Source organism: Papio anubis, chromosome 9, assembly GCF_008728515.1.
Source record: "Papio anubis isolate 15944 chromosome 9, Panubis1.0, whole genome shotgun sequence".
NCBI lineage: Eukaryota > Metazoa > Chordata > Mammalia > Primates > Cercopithecidae > Papio > Papio anubis.
In genome coordinates, this window is record NC_044984.1 from 17,463,283 (window position 1) to 17,479,682 (window position 16,400).

At 37.7% G+C, this 16,400-nt stretch overlaps 1 protein-coding gene across 6 annotated transcripts in view; it reads left to right on the forward strand.

Annotated features, from left to right (window-relative positions):
- PIK3C2G (phosphatidylinositol-4-phosphate 3-kinase catalytic subunit type 2 gamma) overlaps positions 1-16,400 on the forward strand; it is a 422,739-nt gene that overhangs the window by 237,795 nt on the left and 168,544 nt on the right. For all 6 annotated transcript variants that reach the window (XM_021922093.2, XM_021922095.2, XM_017945702.3 and 3 more), the window contains one exon: positions 15,618-15,798. In XM_021922093.2, coding sequence (XP_021777785.2) covers positions 15,618-15,798 — 181 coding nt within the window. The remainder of the gene's footprint in view (positions 1-15,617; positions 15,799-16,400) is intronic.

Consider the following 16,400-nt stretch of genomic DNA (forward strand, 5'->3'; position numbering starts at 1 on the left):
GAAATAGGAACACGTTTACACTGTTGGTGGGATTGTCAACTAGTTCAACCATTATGGAAAACAGCATGGCGATTCCTCAAGGATCTAGAATTAGAAGTACCATATGACCCAGCCATCCCATTACTGGGTATATACCCAAAGGATTATAAATCATGCTGCTATAAAGACACATGCACTCGTATGTTCACTGTGGCACTATTCACAATAGCAGACTTGGAATCAACCCAAATGTCCCTCAGTGACAGACCGGATTAAGAAAATGTGGCACATATACACCATGGGATACTACGCAACCATAAAAAAGAATGAGTTTGTGTCGTTTGTAGGGACATGGATGCAGCTGGAAACCATCATTCTCAGCAAACTATGGCTAGAACAGAAAACCAAACACCGCATGTTCTCACTCATAGGTGGGAACTGAACAATGAGATCACTTGGACTCAGGAAGGGGAACATCACACAGCGGGGCCTATCACGGGGAGGTGGGAGGGGGGAGGGATTGCACTGGGAGTTATACCTGATGTAAATGACGAGGTGATGGGTGCAGCACGCCAACATGGCACAAGTATACATATGTAACAAACCTGCACGTTATGCACATGTACCCTAGAACTTAAAAGTATACTAATAATTTAAAAAACAAGAAGAAGAGCAAAAAAATAAAAATAAAAACAAAAATAAAAAATCAGAGTGGACTACTTAGTAGGCTGTAAGAAATTTGGTTCTATTATTTTAAACTACTACACTGAACTTTCTCAGTCACCTAACTTATCCAAAATAGAAACTAAATTCGATTTCTTTGTATCTTCAAATTTGAAAGGACTTTCTGCTTTTCTTGATTCAAAAATGTGTTCAAATATATAAAATTAGGAAAAGAAGAAACAGATTAAACAGAAATTCAATTAATTTAAGAAGTGATTATAATGATACATTTATAATTCTTTCACTTTTGCTTAACTTTATGTTAAAATCATCACATCTTAGAAAGAAAACATCTATAAATATTTTATTAGTATTTTCTGGACTCTGGATTTGTTTCCAAAGACATTCTTTAACTGGCTGTACTTATCAGCTCCCTAAAGGTCCTGTCCCAATCATGTAATATCACATTTTTAACTTGTCTGCCTATTCATTTTTGTATGTTTGCTGTCTCCCACTCACTACTCCCAACTATAATGTAAGCTCTGTGACCACATGAGCTCTGGTCGTCACGATCACCCTCATGATTAGCAGAGTCTTAGTCACTTCCCTGTATCATCAGGGTTTGTGTAGGCATTTAGTATTATACACATTCATTGAATAAATACATAAAATACTTGCCTGAACTAGAGCAAATAATTTTTTCTCTCTTGGCTTCAATTGTTGCCCCTCTAAAAATAGAAAAGTTTATCTATTTCCAATGTATTATTATTATTATTATTTAGAGACAGAGTCTCACTCTGTCACCCAGGCTGGAGTATAGTGGCGTGATCTCAACTCACCGCAACCTCCATCTCCTAGGTTCAAGCGATTCTCCCACCTCAGCTTCCCGAGTACCATATGGGCCAGGCTGGTCACAAACTCCCAACCTCTGGTGACCCACCCGCCTTACCCTCCAAAAGTACTAGGATTACAGGCATGAGCCATCGCACGCAGCCTATTTCAATGTTTTTTAAAAATGTGTTTCTCCAAATCACAAGGTTCATTAGAGCTCTCTCAGAGTGTGAAAGGGGAAACCAAAACAAGCAGCAGTCTAGGCTGCCTACTGCCCTCTCAGTAGGGCAAATCATTTTTTATCTGTTTTTTTCCTGGGGGTGCATGTTGAGGAAGGAAGATGGTTCTAAGTGAGAGTTTGCTTTAAAAATGTGTACTGCTTTTATGATGTTTTAAAGAAACTTCTAAACTAGATTATTTCCATAAATCTGTCCAGAGTCCAGCTCTGATTTACAGATGATGTTCATAGGTGTGTTTTTGTTATTGTTGTTGTTTAATTTCACATGCTTGGAAAAACACTGAAATAAATAATTATCCTCTCTGATACTGTATAAACTTTAACCTAGAAGTGATAGCACATGTGTCTTATTAAAATACAAAAATGCCCTGTGTATCTGGACCAGTCTGTGGACCTTTTATACGGTACCGAAGTACCCATTGTTGATTTCCGGCTGGTGCTCAGGTCTGCTACTTCTTTGCCTGCTTGCCCAGTTCAGATCAAATATTGAAACAACCACCCAGTGATAAGGATCAAGTAGAAATACTGTATCTAAAGCAGCTACTCAGTACTTGTTGAGAAACTAAGAAAAATGCTCAGCTATCTTTGGATCTTAGTAAGAGTAACCTTGCAGTAGAGTGCCTGCTGAATTCATCCTATTTCTGTTCTTACAATGGCGACTTGACTTCAATTACTACTATTGTTGTTATTATTATTATACATTTATTCTAATTTTTATTACAGTAGTTGTTTCACTGATGCTTTTGACAATGACATGAAACTAACTGAAGGTACAGGACTTGAATATCCTTGAAACCAGTTTTGTCTTAAACAGTTGAGAAGGTGCTCTCCCATTTTTCTTGTTTTTGTCAAACTGAGCATGTGGGCTAAATAGTATAAAATAAGTAATACTTTTAATTTAGCAGGTATTTGGATTGAGGAAAGTTGAAGTTTTTCATTGGGTTTCATATTTGCCAAATATATTTCAAAAATATTTGGCAAAACATTTTTGGTAAAATGAGTCACACACCAAAAATATTTATGAAATCTGGAACAATCTGAGCTAGTATTCAAACTGCCTATTTTTGTGAATACCAAGAACAACAACTATTATCACTGAGCAGATATTAATATCACACATTAATTAGGCACTGTTCTAAATTACATCATTTAATTATCACAGTAACCTTGTCAATTGAGTATCATTAGGTACTATTGAGACTCAGAAGTTAAGTCAGAGACCAAAAGTCACACAGCCTTTAAATGGTCCAACCATGTTTCCAACTCAGATATAGCCAACTCCTTAGCCTATTCTTTGCCTATATTTCAAGGCCTTAAAACTGATACTAGAATTTTTTTAATCGACACAGGCATTACCAGTCCAAGAAAGAGAAACAGAACTGGTAATGAGACGTCCTGAAGCAGAATTTACCATGTAAAAACAGGAGACTTTCTCTTGCTGAATTCCCTATTTATACCTTTCCAGAATTCTTGGGAAAGGAAACAAGCGAAATTCATCAAAAATGTACCATCTCATTACTCTATTTTCCCAATATGTGAAAATAAAAAATCATTACAAAGTAATTAGAAAAGCACTACAATAAGCCAGTTAATTTCTTCTGTTGCTAATTGAAATCAAGAAAACAAGAAAAAAAAGTAAAGCATAAAAATAAGAAGATGAGTTAAGCATTATTGAATTTATCCAACATAAAATACTAACATAGAGGAAAATACTATTTTAGGAACAGTATTCGTATCCTTCTAAAGATAGAGCATGTAAATATTTGATTCATAATTCAAATGAATGATTTTTAAATTCTGGTTGAGTTAATGCCATTTTCTAAGAAATGTGAACAGTAAATACTTGTTCTTTTTTTCTGGTCAGAAACAAAGAAACTTGCTAACCAATTAATTCCAAAGCAATTTCAGTTAACTGCCTTTTAAGCACGATCATCTAACCTCTACTGATGATTTCAGAGACAAAGAAGAGTCTCATTAAGGCAAAGCTCTTAAAACTTTTCTTAAAGGATAATTATGAAGGGAGAATCTCATAAGAACACAAGAACCTAATGGTCCAATGTGAAAAGACTTTTTTCTAAAGAGGAGCAAAAATGAAAATAACAATAGGAATAAAAGCCACCCATAGATTGTTATAGGCTATTTTAACTTTGGTAGATATTGCCACCTTTTTGGATTATTGCTATAATTGCTTATATCTTAAGTAAGACTGGGTTTTAGAGTCTGACTGTTTTTTGCACCAACATTGTTAGTAGCAGCCAATCTAAACTTCTTACAACAGGATTTTGAAAATTCTTTAGAGATAAATGCTTGAATTACTTAACTAAATAGAATCTCTCTCTCAATCTCACCCCCCCACCCCAACACACACACACACACACACAGACAGACACACACACACACACACACACACCATTTTTTTCTTACATTTATAATTGATTCCCCCGAGATGAAAAATAACATGGCTTATCAGATAGAAAAGTACTTTGTGGGATGATTCTTAGCTAATGCAACTTTACCAATGATGGGGGTTCAACAACTAAGTTAACTTAGTTATGCAATTATTTTTAAAAAGTAATAATCCCACCAAATTTTTCCCCTTGATCTGAATCCTCAAATCACGATATGATAGAGAAACTCTAGTATTCTCTTAGAGTCTTTCAAAATTCTCAAATATAAATTAATTTAAATCAGTTTGTAATTAATGTCTACATTAATAAATAGATTTTAAGTATATGCATGTATGTATAATATGCAAACTCTTCAGAGATTAAAGGAAATAGCATGTGAAAATGTAATTTCTTAGGATTCTATAATTCCCAAGCTATTACTAGGTTAGTTGGGGCTCATATTCCAAAATTTTAATCAATAAATAAAAGAAATTTTAGGAAGATGGGGTTTATTTATTTAGTAGTATTTAATTCATTTATTCAAGAAATATTAATGGCCTACTCTGTCACAAGGAGAAACTATTGAGCCACAAGGGTGTAAAACTACAGTCCTGTCCTGAAAGAATTTAAAGTCTAGTAGGAGAAAGATGTTTTAAAAAAATTAAAACACAATTTTTAAAAAACACAAAGTAACTGTTAATAAGAACAATGAATAGAGGAAAGTACTTCACCCTTACAGGGGTGGATAATGCGTACCTGCCCAAGCCTGAAATCTAAGGAAGCTTTTTTTAGAAAATGTGCTAAGTTGAACATTAAAAGATACACAGATGTTGTATGGACGCATCATTTCAGACACAGAAGATGGGGGAAGGCAAAAGCATTCTGGCTTGAGAAAGCTGAGAAGATTCAAGTTACCAAAGGTAGTACTTTATGTTTGGGGTGGAAGAACATGATTGGAAATAAGAGACAAGACTTAAAGACCCGAGAGCGACAAATCATGAAGTGCTCTGTTTGTTATACTAAGGATTTTCTATTTTATCCCGAAGGCTAGGTTATTTTAATCCCTAGAATTAGATTTCATTAGACTAAGTAAAAAAGGAAGGGAGGGTGGGAAAAAATTCACAGGTAACGGGAAAACTGAGTACCAGAAATGAAGGCCTCAGTTAAACTCTGTCAGCAAGGACAGAAAGAAGAAACTAGATTTGAGAGCTATTTCCAAGGTAAACATAATAGGACATGGTAGAAAACTTGATGTTGAGGATGAAGGTGAGAGAAGTGCCAAGGATAATGGCCTCATTTTTAGTTAGGGTGATGGAAGGCTAGCCATCCTATTCATGGAGATAAGTAATTCAGGTGAAGAAGCAGGTATTGGGGAGAATGATGATGAAATCAGACATGTTAAGGTTAAAATGCCTTAGGAAAATTTAAGTGTGCTATCTTATAAATAGATGAACATAGCCTGGATTGAAAAAAAAAAAAAAAAAGAGTTCTAAGTTGGAAACTGTATCAGTCTGCTAGGGTTTCCTAGAATACCACAGATTGGGTGACTGAAACAACAGAAATGTATTTTCTCACAGTTCTGGAAGCTGGAATTTCAAGATCAAGGTGCCAGCAAGCTTGCTTTCTGGTGAGGCCTCTCTTTCCTGGCTTGTAGACAGACACCTTCTCCTTGCGTCCTCACATGGCCTTTCTCTGTGCGCATGTGCTCTCCTGCTCTCTCCCAGTGCTCATGAGGACACCAGCCCTATGGGATTAGGTCCCCAATCTTATGACCTCATTTAACCTTAATTACCTTCTTAAAGGCCCTGTCTCTACATTCAGTCACCTTGGGAGTTAGGGCTTTGGCATATGAGTTTTGGGAGAGGACATAATTCAGTCCAAAACAAAAGCATTGATTAAATGACAGGACAGACATGATTATCATCATTTCACAAATGGAAAGGCTGGGGTTGGAACTGTTAAATTGCTTGTGCAGTTACAGAGACAGCATTTGAAATGAAGTGATAAAGTGAACAGGACAAGTATCCCTGCCTATAAGGTACAACCTGAACAACAATAGCAACAACAGCATAACACAAGTCAACAGAAAATTAGCACAAGGATAGGTAAATTACACAACATAAGTCAACAGAAAATTAGCCAAGTAGGTTGTGGAGGCCTCAAAGAACAACACTAATTTCTTACTGAGTTTCCAAAATGAATGGGATTAAATGGTGCCAGCCAACTTCAGAGGACAAGTTCTCTCATGACAATGAACGAGAATTTGCAGACATTTTCTCAGGACATCAAACACAACTCCAGATCTTATGGATAATGTCCCAGGGAACCTTTAATACCTTTACAGAATGAGCCTCACTGTTTGTAACTCTGAAGAATGAAGGGAGAAGCACCTGCCCCAGCTGTGATTTGAAGCTGAGGTTCCAGGAAAACTAGGTATTTCAAAGCCAGCTTCGGCTTGCACCTATATACCTGCGTCTCCGGCTGTGTTCAAACACATGAATTGTTCACTGCGCAATATGATGATTATCCAGCTTTCACCAGAGGGCTGTGCAAGAACAAAAGGCTCAGGGGTAAAGGAGAATTTTATTATTAGTTTGCTATTCTTATGAAACATTCATATAGCAAAGGAATTGCCTTGCTGTTAAAAGAAATTTTGTTAAGGAAACTTTATGAAAAAGATGCTTACATTGCCTTTAAAGTAACTATACAGATATTTAGAAGAAAAAATAGAATTTTATTTTAAAAAGGACTGAGTTGGGCACTGAGTTCAGAACCACATTTTCAAAGAGTAAGGAAAACTGTAGACACTTATTGAACTAACTTAAAATTCCATGAGCATGGATTCCAGCATTAATTATATGTCAAGCAAAATGTATTTTATTATGGCACATGTGCTGATGTTGGAGACTTCCCATTTCTTCTCTGCTACATTTTGAGTTATTTTGAACCCCAGGCCCAATTAAAATGGGTAGTACAAGCACATCCGTTGAATGTGCACAGTTCATCAGGATTCTTAGGTTCCCAAATGCAATCAGGGTGTTACTTTCAATGTGGCCTCTTCTCCCATCTACTCTCCCAATGCCACCCACTGCCATTTGTCTAAACAAACCAAGGAAGCCAGACCCTTTGAAACTGTGATGTTAGTCCCACTTTCTCAAGTGAAGAAGGGGTGGAGGAGAAGTGAGTCAGGTGTATGATTTGCATCATCAGAACAGATTCCACAGTTCTATTATTTTTGTAGGCTGTGTAAGGGAGAGAAAAGTGTCCCTGCTTATCAGTATTTCACACAAAGTTATATTTAAGGCTGGGCATGGTGGCTCATGCCTGAAATCCTAACACTTTGGGAGGCCAAGGCCAGATTGTTTGAGCCCAAGAGTTCCACACCAGCCTGGGCAACACAGGGAGACCCTACCTCTACAAAAAATTTAAAAATTAGCCAGACATGGTGGTGCATGCCTGTGGTCCCAGTTACTCAGGAGGTTGAGGTGGGAGGTTCAGTTGAGCCTATGAAGTAAAGGCTGCAGTTAGCCATGATCACACCAGTGCACTCCAGTGTGGGTAACAGAGTGAGATTCTGTCTCAAAAAAATACATATATATATATACACACACATACATATATTATACATATATACATATATATATAAATATATCAATGTATGTATGTATAAAATACACACACACATACACACACACACACACACATACATACATATAAAGTTGGAATGAAGCCTTTGGAAAGAAAGAAGGCAACCTGGAGAACATGAGACTTCTGAGTGTTAGGAACCAGGAAGCAAGAGAAAAAGATGAAAGAAGAACAGGGCAGGAAGGTGGCAGAAGATAATTCCTCGATTGCATGAGTCTCGGGCTAACCCCTCAGCTGGTATCCATGTTAAGACATCAGGAGGTGGCACAGCACAAGGCTGAAGAGCAAGGGCTGAGGAGTCAGACACGCTTGGATCTGAATCCTCATTCCACTGGGTGGATGACTTTGGGCAATTTATTCCACCTCCATGAATCACAGTATCCTCATCTGTGAGAAGGAGGAAATCAGATGACCTGGAGCTGAGGTAAGGAGTGACTAAAACAGCCACGCAAAATGCTCGGAAACACCTGGCACAGAGTAAATGCTTGATAACTTCATAAAAGAATAAAATTACAGAGCCCTGGAACTGGAAGGCAGCTTACTAAACCTCACCAATGCCAGCATTTGACAGAGGAGGAAGGTGAAGAACCAAAGCATGCAGGTTCTTGCCAGAGTTGGTGAAAGTAGAAAACAGTCTTTCAAATCATGTTTCAATGGATTTTAGAACACAGAATATGGTGCTTTGCAAGGAGCCCTGAGTTGTCCAGAATGCTAGGCTCTTGTCATAGGTCTTTGGCCAAGTTTCTCTATCACTCAGTGTCCTCACCTAATAAATGTAAGGGTGGGAGAAATTACCTCAAAGTATTGTTCAGCTCCATGCTCTTGTAATATTCTTCCACTGAGAATATGAGTAAAATTACACTCAGGGAATGTGTTCAGCTGGAGTGGGAAGGACAGGGACTATTTGGAAGCTCAGGATGCCACAGAAGAGAACAGAACAAGGTGAAGATTTTGACAAAGGAAAAGTGGCTGGAGCTAAGGCTTTCTTGGGGATCAAGAAAGGAGAAAACCAGAATGAGCAAAAAGGGAAGTGGGATACAGAAGGGCCTCATAGATAGCTGTGTCTTCCAAAGTGTGCCCAGGGCTAAAATTCCACCTGTTTCTTTTGTTTATATAATTAACAAGCACATATGGAGTGTAGTGGTGGAGGGAGAGGGGGGTTACTATTAAGCTATTCACGGCAAAGTGCTTAATTTAGAAAAATGATAAATAAAATAACTTTACACTAAAGCAGTAAGTGTATTTTGTAATGCAAAGAGGACAGTCCCTTCTCTTAAACCCCATTATTTGATAAATGTAACATGTGAACATGTTACATGTTAACATGTGAGTAGGCTGGAACATGTGACCCTATGTTACATGTTAACATATGAGTAGGCTGGAGGGAATTTTATGTATTTACATGTAGGCTTGAGGTAGGAGACAAGACTTAACTCCAGAGGTGGGGCTCAGACACTGGACCAAGTTGAGGACTAGCTAAAACAAGAATGGGGCAGAAGAAGCTTTCTGTAATTGTGTGTGCCATGTCAATTTGCCATTGCCATGACAACACCCAAATGTTACTGCTCCTTTCCATGGCAACAACCCAATGACCTGAAAGTGACCATACCACTTCTAAAAATTTCTGCATAATTCACCCCTTAATTTGCGTATAATTAAAGGTGGATATAAATACGACTGCAAAACTGCCTCTGAGCTGCTACTCTGGGCTCACTGCGTACGAGTAGCCCTGCTCTGCGAGGAGCAATACCTCTGCTGTTGCTCTACATTGCTGCTTCGATAAAAGTTGCTAACACCTCTGGGTCACCCTTGAATTTTTTTTTTTTTTTTTGAGACGGAATCTCACTCTATCACCAGACTGGAGTGCAGTGGCACAATCTCGGCTCACTGCAACCTCTGTCTCCCAGGCTCAAGCAATTCTCCTGCCTCAGCCTCCTGAGTAGCTTGGACTACAGGTGCCCGCCACCATGTCCAGCCAATTTTTTGTGTGTTTTTAATAGAGACAGGGTTTCACCATGTTGGCCAGGATGGTCTTGATCTCTTGAGCTCATGATCAGCCCACCTCGGCCTCCCAAAGTGCTGGGTTTACAGGCATGAGCCACTGCACCTGGCCTGACTTCTTCCCTGTGTGAAGCCAAGATCCCTGCCAGATTAAACCCCAATTTGGGGGCTCATGTATCCTGCATCAGGCTCCTGGGTTGACCATGTTTTTCTGTGAGATGAATGCAAGGAGCTCTGATTTCTTATTACAGGAGCAGGAAACTTCAGGGAAACTTATCTGCTCAACGTAGTTTTCTCCCTCCATAGCTACCAGCTGACCCTGAGTGCAACACTGCTTTGTAACAGTACTCGTCATTGTAGGTGTTTGCACAAACAGATATCATCTATGACTAATTTTAAGCTTATCATTAAATATGTGACTGACCATAACTGTTAAGGATTTTACTAAATATCATGACAAACAACTAATTATGATATAAATATATACCTATATACTCATATATATGCAGTGTTAATAACCTATTGCTAAAGACACAAGGTTTTTTTTAAATACAATTCACTGCTTAGCCATGCTCATCCACAAATGAAACCAAACAAAATAAGCCCTGATCTGGAGCAGTAAGTGGTGGCGAGGGAATAAAGAGAGGCAAAGAGAATGATCTCAGCCTAACTCTCAAGAGTTTTGGGTCAAGGTTCCCCAAAATCCTACTGCCCCAGAATAAGATCCCCCTTATTCTGCATACTAGGGTTTTCTCGCCTGAAATGCAATCAGGACATTTCCTGAAGCTGCACTTCTTTCTGACTCTTAGGTTTTTAACTGTCTCAGCTAGTTTTTATTAAACCGATTGAGTATAGTACGTCTCAAAACTTTTAACGATTTTAAAAATACTACCTTTTCCCTTTCACATTCCCTAATTAAACCAGGCTAGATTCTATCGTTTCCTTGTATATACTTTTAGACAACAAAAAATCTTCAACCCATCTTGTCCAATTTAAAACTTCATTTTCTCCTCTAACTTGACAGATACCTCACCCACCCCATCCACCTCCCACCCTCGCACCCCTAGACTCCAGTACTAGCCAAGATCTAGCTTGGGAATAGAAGATATGATCTATTATTTCACTCTTCTTCTCTTTCTCTTTTGGCTGTACCGTTTCTTAGCTATGAGTGGGAGGAAAAGAGAAAGAGAAAAGTGACCCTCACACTTGATAGGGCAAGCGATTGCAGTCCCCTCTCTGTGAGCTCAGATCCTCCACCAAGGCCCCCGTGGCTTCGCGGTCAAAGCTGGTTACCTTGGGGTTACCATGGGTGAGTTCTTTGGGAAGCCTTGGAGAACCTCCCCACCAGGAGATCTGGCTCTGGCTCAACCTCTACCTATACAAAGAGTGGATCACATATAACTACCTTTTATGAGTTTATTTAAACCTTGAGTAACATCCACCCCACAAACCCCTGTTTTGTCAAACTGCAGGGGTGCAGGAATGCAGGTTGCTCCTTTGCCACGCCTTTGCTCCATCCTGGTCTTGCTTTTTCTTCATGTTCACAGAAGCCTAGGGAAAATCAACAAACTCTCTTTCAGAGCAGAAGTCTAAACTGGGGTAACAGTCTCTTACTGCATACACTCAAATCACTATAAATGGCTCAATTTGAGCTTCCTTCCCCACTGGACTTGGAAAGGTTAAGTGGACATTGTGGGCTCACTCTATTCCTCACTGGGCTAATGACTCATGACTCTCAAACACCCCCACCTGTAAATATATGGAGGAGATAATGCTTGTTGTACCATAGCAATTTTATCCATTTCCTGATAAGCCTTGAAGAGTTATCTGACCCCCAATTGGTTTTTCGTTTACTTGCTTTTGTCTTCTTGTTGTCAATTTTTGCCACCCTTTTGAAATATAGGGTAACTATTATCTCTTCACTCTTAGGTCTTGGTAGCCAACTCCAGGGCAACAAGGGAAAGTAACACTCAATATGCTAATACAGATGCTTCCTCATCCAAAGCCATTGGCCCCTTTTCAGCCATTTCAGTCCTCAGATATTACCAATAGGGTAGAGCTGAAGTTTTTAGTTGCCAAGAACAGCCACATGTACCGTCTCCTTCACTGCCCTCAGCCATCAGACCCTTTGTTTTGCCCTGTGTTATGTAAGCCCTAAAAAAGTTTGTTTGCCACTTATTACTACAACATTTTCACTCAGAGAGCATCTCCTATCAGATACTCAGACATGTGGCTAGACAAAGCAACAGGTGGTACATAGGCCTATTCACACTTTTAAATGAGTCAAGAAGTATGTTAGTAGTAATAAAATAACAATAAAATTTTAGCAATGTCACAGAATATACATGTCCAAATAAGCTGGATCAAATCATTTTTGGAATACCTTTTGGGACTTTTTATGATCCATGAAAAAAGACATGTTAATTACTTTTACAGTTTTTTGATCTGAAATATTGTACTCAAATTGACTATTCATCTAATTCACCAGACTTGGCTCCAGATGACTTTTATTTATTTTCAGTAATTAGATTTGCCCCAAAATATCCTCAGGGATACCCCCCGAGAATGTTTAAAAAATGTGCTTTCCATTCTAAAGGCAACTCAAACAAACAAGTGGAAAAAGAAAAGAAAGACAAAGAAAGTTGGCATATTCATTAGTTTTTACCATAGCAACAAACAGCCCCACAGTTTCAGTGGCTTATGGCAACAAAGTTTATTTCTCATTCATGTAGGACTCAGGCTGCAGACTTGCTGTCGTCCTGCTTGGCTCCACCTGACTCTGTGCATCAATGCTCAGCTTGGCTCCACATTGTCTTCTCATTCCAGGACTAAAGGAACAGCCCCTTACGGGGACATGCTGTTCTCCCGGAAGAAAGCAGAAGCCAAATTAAACCAAACCAGAGGCCAGACCAAATCACAATAACCCATGTAAAGCGTCTCCGTGGTCATGAGTATAGTTTGCATCCAGTCACATTCTGCTGACCAAAGCGAATCACATGACCAACCTGACAAGGGATAAAGAAGTAAATTCTACCTACAGGAAGGTACTGGAAGCCACATGACAAAAAGTCTAGATGTATAATCTTCTACAGAGGAGAAAACATGGAGCTGGGAACAATAATGAAATCTACCACACGGTGTGGGAACAGTGGGAACATCATGAGTATATAACATTCCAAAGAGACTGCTTTGGAAATTATCAGAATGATTAACCTCATAAATTATGGTAGGGGTATAAACCAAGTCAGCTTCATGCCTTATGGGCTCCTGTCATAAATTTAAGGTTCTAAAAATATATACAACATCTAGGGTATTGTTTTAATGGTTTTCTGAACTCGTTTCCTTTGTGAATAGTTTTATATTTGAGTTGTTACGAAGTAGTTTATTGATAAACATATATTGCAGAATACTGATTGGAAAGTGCATATCTGCAGACTTGCCCTATATAATGCTCTTTATATGCAAAAGTCAACAGTTAGTGCTGCTATTTCTGAAAAAGCAAATCAATATTCTAAAAATGGGCTAGTCAGAAAAAATTATCTTTGCAAGGATTGTATAACATATCAAGTTCCTCAGTTGAGGAAAATACTAAATAAATCTCTTAGCCACTAAGAGGTAAAATAAAGTTGCTAATGCTAAATAGGCATGCTTTTCATTTCTTAGCCACACTATTAAAATCTTAAAATTAACAATTATATTTTAGGTATTGAATTGTAGTCTTTATTTGTCCCAGAGTCCTAAATACACTTGAAAAAGTCATATTCTGGAAGCCACCTGTGCTCACTAAAAATCCGCCTCCTGATCCACATACCTCAGCCCAAACAAAGTAGCAAAATATACAAGATGAAATGGGAAGGGGAAGCCCTGGAGTGATCTGAAATCACTCATCTCTATCATGTAGCTCAATTCTTTTCTGTTACTGGATGTTGTTTCCCCTCTTGACCCACAGAAAATACACAAGTGAGTAAAATTCTAGGACAGTCCCTGAGATGTGCAATATCCTGCTGTTGAAAACTAAAATTAAGGCCTGGATTGAAGGAGTTTATGAGGCAAAGAGGGGTGGGATGGTGTGATTACTCTGTTCTGTCCTGCTGGTAGACTGATGGAATATGAACTATTTGTACTTTTCCTGCGGCTCTAGCAAGTCCCTCATCATGTGACCAGAAGCAACTACATGCATGAAGAAATGTAGAAAAGTTCTAATTTTCAAGAAAATCTCCATTCTATGCTAGCTGAGGTTGGTGACTATCTCTGTATTTCTGAGTCCACTATAATTCACTTCACTTAAATACCTCCGTGACATCCTATAAAAAATTTGCTCAGTCACCTGGATTATGTTTCTTTCCCTCTTCCTTACTGCCTACCACACTTAATACTGTCAAAATCTTCTTTAATCATCTAGATTTTATGCATTCATCCTCATTTTAATGTTGTCATAACTTACACTTTATGAAGCATTAAGGTATGTGTACAAAATAATACCAAATTGAATCACAGCTGGATATTGCAGACATTAGGGTAAACAGGTCTCTGGCATTTTAAGATTTACCTCACAGTTCATGCAAAATCACATTGCCTGCATCTTAAAAGCCCAGTCTTTTAATAGCAAGTCTTACTTGATACTTCTCAGTCCCTTGACCTTAAACTTTTTATTTTTAAACATTTTTGGCATAAGCAATATTGCCTCTCCCAGGTTACGGCATCTTTTGAAAAGGATTTCTGTAATCCTTAAAAAAGAGTGGCCAGCTATTTTCTACAATCTTATAGACAGAGGCAATAGATAAAAACTACAATATTTAGGATTTACTGCTTCCTTATAGTGAAAGTCACTGACACAGAACTGAGTAACCTTCCAACCAGAACTTCGTAGTTCAACCTTTTCCATAGTTGTTTAAAATTAAGGGGCATGTTAATTTCCCTTGTCGTTTAAAGTTTCTGCGCCCGAAAATACAGGAATAGAATAATTGACCTCTCGTGTTCATCTCCAGCACTCTATGATTTCAATTCTGCAGTGTACAAAAACAAACTCTTTACACGTCAAGTAAAAAGCCATGGATCTTGAACCACATCTCACCAGGAGAACATGTAATCTTGGCAGGGATGCAGGGTTTGAATAAGGTATATTCTCCAAGGAAAATAATCACAACTGAATACACTGAGTTTTCTCAGCTTTTATGTTTTTTAGGATGTGGTCACTCTTCCCTGCTCGGTTTTAGGATGTAACTATCCCCTGCTCAGTTTTATTTTGAGCAAGGAATCAAACTGAGTTTTTCCTCCTTGAACCAGCGAGAAGCAAATACATTGCTCATAAGAGACCAAGTTCATTTCAATAGAATAAAGAATAAGAGTATTATATGTACAAATTAACTAAACAATTCTGACAATCCCTGTAATTACAACCCTAAAATATATTATTTCTTTAATTATTTTGGTAAAAAATTATTGATTTTGTCTGTGCAAAATGACTATTCTTTTTATCATGTATGTAGCAGTTGGATAGTCATAGAGTTATATTTATGTACTAGATCAGTTTAAAAATACTTTTAAAAAGTACTCTTTTTTTTTTTTAAGTATTTTTAAACTGATCTAGTACACACTAGAATTAAGAGGACTGAAAGGAGAAAAGATGTGTTGTGAATTGAAATGAAGAAAAGCAGATCTCTTATTGATTCTTCACTCTTGGAATCTCATTAACTATCAGATGGCACTTGATGACTGTCAATGAATAAACAACATTTTCTCCATTCTAGGCTGTTAAACTGCCCAAAGCCACCAAATACAGATTACTTTGAAATGCACTTATTGTTCCAGCTGGAGGTGGTTAAAAAAATCAGCTTTAGATACAAGAATTTTTTTCTCTCTCTTTCCTTCAGGCTGCTAAAGGATGCAGAAAATGAAGCTTATTTTAAAAGCTGGTATCAGAAGCTACTAGCTGCTCTCCAATTCTGTGCAGGTAAAGCCTTGAGTGATGAGTTTTCCAAGGAGCAGAAACTTATCAAAATTCTGGGAGATATTGGGGAAAAAGTCAAGTCTGCCAATGACCATCAAAGACAGGTTTGTTGAAATATTAATCTTCAGGTAGTAATTCTTTTAACTTTGGTTTACATTAAGTTTTAATTTCATTGTTTACAAAGCAAATTCGTTGACTACACTTAGATATAAGACACTTAAATCAATTACTTTAGTCAAGTTTTTTTGAGATATTAATCTTGAGGTAGTAATTTTTTTAACTTTGGTTTAAATTAAGTTTTAATTTCATTGTTTACAAAGCAAATTCCTTGACTACACTTAGATGTAAGATACTTAAATCAATTACTTTAGTCAAGTTTTTTTTCCCCCACCTACTGTTCTTAAGTTAATGATAATGTCAATCATCAGGACATGGTTTTTTGACCTAAATAGCCATGTGACACACAAACAGAACCTGAAAAGAAAAGACCAACTTTATAGGTAGTTTGACTAAACAAGCCTCATAAAGTCATCGTGTCAATATGGCGGCACAATTCAGACTCATGGAGAAATACATGAGGAGATGTTTTAGGGCACTTTTGTTGTTGTTGCTCAGCAAAGAAAATTTTTTATGCAACAAATAAGATGAATTAAATGAAATAAATCAATGGCCTTAAGAATAGTAATACTTTTTATACTAAGATCTA